The sequence below is a fragment of the Fragaria vesca genome, linkage group LG5 (genome assembly GCF_000184155.1).
Source record: "Fragaria vesca subsp. vesca linkage group LG5, FraVesHawaii_1.0, whole genome shotgun sequence".
NCBI lineage: Eukaryota > Viridiplantae > Streptophyta > Magnoliopsida > Rosales > Rosaceae > Fragaria > Fragaria vesca.
In genome coordinates, this window is record NC_020495.1 from 9,732,542 (window position 1) to 9,734,843 (window position 2,302).

General features: G+C 38.9%; 1 protein-coding gene across 1 annotated transcript in view; it reads right to left on the reverse strand.

Annotated features, from left to right (window-relative positions):
- Positions 1-69: 69 nt before the first annotated feature.
- LOC101313125 (non-functional NADPH-dependent codeinone reductase 2-like) overlaps positions 70-2,302 on the reverse strand; it is a 3,590-nt gene continuing 1,357 nt past the window's right edge. The window contains exon 4 of the mRNA XM_004301186.1: positions 70-203. Within this exon, the coding sequence (XP_004301234.1) occupies positions 70-203 (134 nt within the window). The remainder of the gene's footprint in view (positions 204-2,302) is intronic.

A 2,302-nucleotide genomic window follows, 5' to 3' on the forward strand; every position in this document is an offset into this window, starting at 1 on the left:
AAACTTTGGTGCGGACGTCCGCACCTGATCAGCTTTGTATATATATATACACACTATTTTTTTTTGTACTTACTGTAGTGTCGATTTGAGAGCCGAGAGAAAAAGATCATGATGAGCGTCAGAGCACCAGAGCTTGGAAGTGATGAACAACTCGTCGCGAGTCTTGATGAGACCTCGCTCTAGGGCTTGGGTGACGGCGAGACCTACAGCTTCTTCGGTTCCATAGAGAGCAGCAGTGTCAAAGTGACGGTAGCCAAGCTCGATGGCGTCGAGGAGAAAAGGGCCAGGGTCTGAGCTTGTGGAGGACTCCGAACAACTCCGGTACCAAAGTCTAGGACCGGCATCTTCTTCCCGGAACTCAGTACCACCTCTGGTACGACCACTGCTTTGTTGCCTCTCGCATCCATTTCTATTCAGTTCTGATCGATGGCCAAGTAATTTTGCAGAGTATGGTATAGTATTGCAACTAGTCTTGATCAAGAGCTAGTTAGGCAGTTAGCTATCCAACAAGGCAACAATGCAAGCAATGACATAAACAGTGACCAGCTAACAGAGCTACGATTCCAAGGTAGGGCACTGATATAGGGTGTTAATGAGGCCTAAAATTTGTGACCTCAATTCTTATGTGTCATTAATTTTATGTCGGTTTATAAAAATATTTTATTCCAATTCCACATAATATATCTTACCAAATTATAATATTGCATTACTAATTTTACCATTTTTATTTCTTTTTAGATTTTAAGGGATGAATGAATAATATTAATGGACTTTATTAGGCGATGAAAACAAATATCATGTATTAATAACAGCCATTAATTAGTACGTATTAAGAGGATATGCAAATATTCCATATTAGTATGTATTGATGATGTACGTATTAGTATTTTTACTTAAGAATAACATAACTTGATTTTTTAAATTGATGATGTGTTTAGGAGGATACAAATTTGCTCCCCACCTTCATCCCCACCTACCTATATGCATGACATATGTCTCATTTTATTTAACTCATCTAACCATGGTTAACAATATAAATCTAAAATTATTTATTTAATTTAAATTATTGAGATTAGGCATTTGCTTTTAAGGGTTAGGGTTTGAGGTTTCGAGTTTCGGGTTTGGGATTTAGGGTTTAGGGTGAGGTTTGGGGTTTCGAGTTTAGGGTTTAGGGCTTATTCTTTTATCATGAATTAGACATAGTTGAGTAAACTCTAAATCTCTAAAATCCCAAACCCTAAACCCTAAATCTCAAACCCCAAACCATAAACCCTAACCCTTAAAAGCAAATACATAATCTCATAAATTTAAATTAAATAAATAATTTTAGATTTATATTGTTAACCATAGTTAGATGAGTTAAATAAAGGGGAAAAGCCCTAATGCACAAATAGTACATTTTTCTAGCCCAAACCAATCAAAAACAGATTACACAGCCCAAACCAATGTTTCCTAGTAAAAATACAGTTATACCCCAGCCTTAATAACCGCTTCCAACCCACTCCGAATTCAATTCCTTCATCGACACCACTCCGAATTCAATTCCTCCGAATTCAACCCACTCCGCTTCGCTTCTTCAATCCATCGACGCCGCTTCGCTTCTTCAATCCATCGATGTCGCTTCTCTTCTTCAATCCATCGACGCCGCTGCCTCACTCCTCACTCCATCAAGACCTCAGCCTTCGCTTCTTCAATCCATCGCCGCTGCTTCAGTACATCGCCGCCGCTGCTTCAGTACATCGTCGCCGCTGCTTCAGTACATCGCCGCCGCTGCTTCAGTACATCGCCACCACTACATCGCGCTAAATTCTTCTTTTTCAGGTGAAAAGAAACCCTAGCATAAATCTGTGTTTGTACCCCCAATAATGTTGTCTGGGTTCATATTTCTCTGCTTCAATGTGTTTTATGGCAATGTAGAAACGGTGTGGCAACTTTACTACCCCTAGTAAAACTTTACTAGGGGTAGTAAACTTTAATTTCTGTTTGCATGTCAGTTATTTTCCACTGTCTGGATGTTTCTAATGGCTGTGTTCAATACTAGGGGTAGTAAAACTTTGATTTTGTTGAATGCGAATTGTTTTCTAGGTCTGCATGTGTATAATGGTGTTGGAAATAGAAGTTTACTACCCCCAGTAGAAGTTACTAGGGGTAGTAAAATAGAGTTTGGTTTGCACATCAGTTGTTTCTTTTTCAGAGTGTATATTGGCCTTGGAGATGTTCTATTGCAAGTTGACTACCCCCAGTTGAAATTTACTAGGGGTAGTAAACTTTGTAATATGTAGTTTATAAAGGCAGGATCACT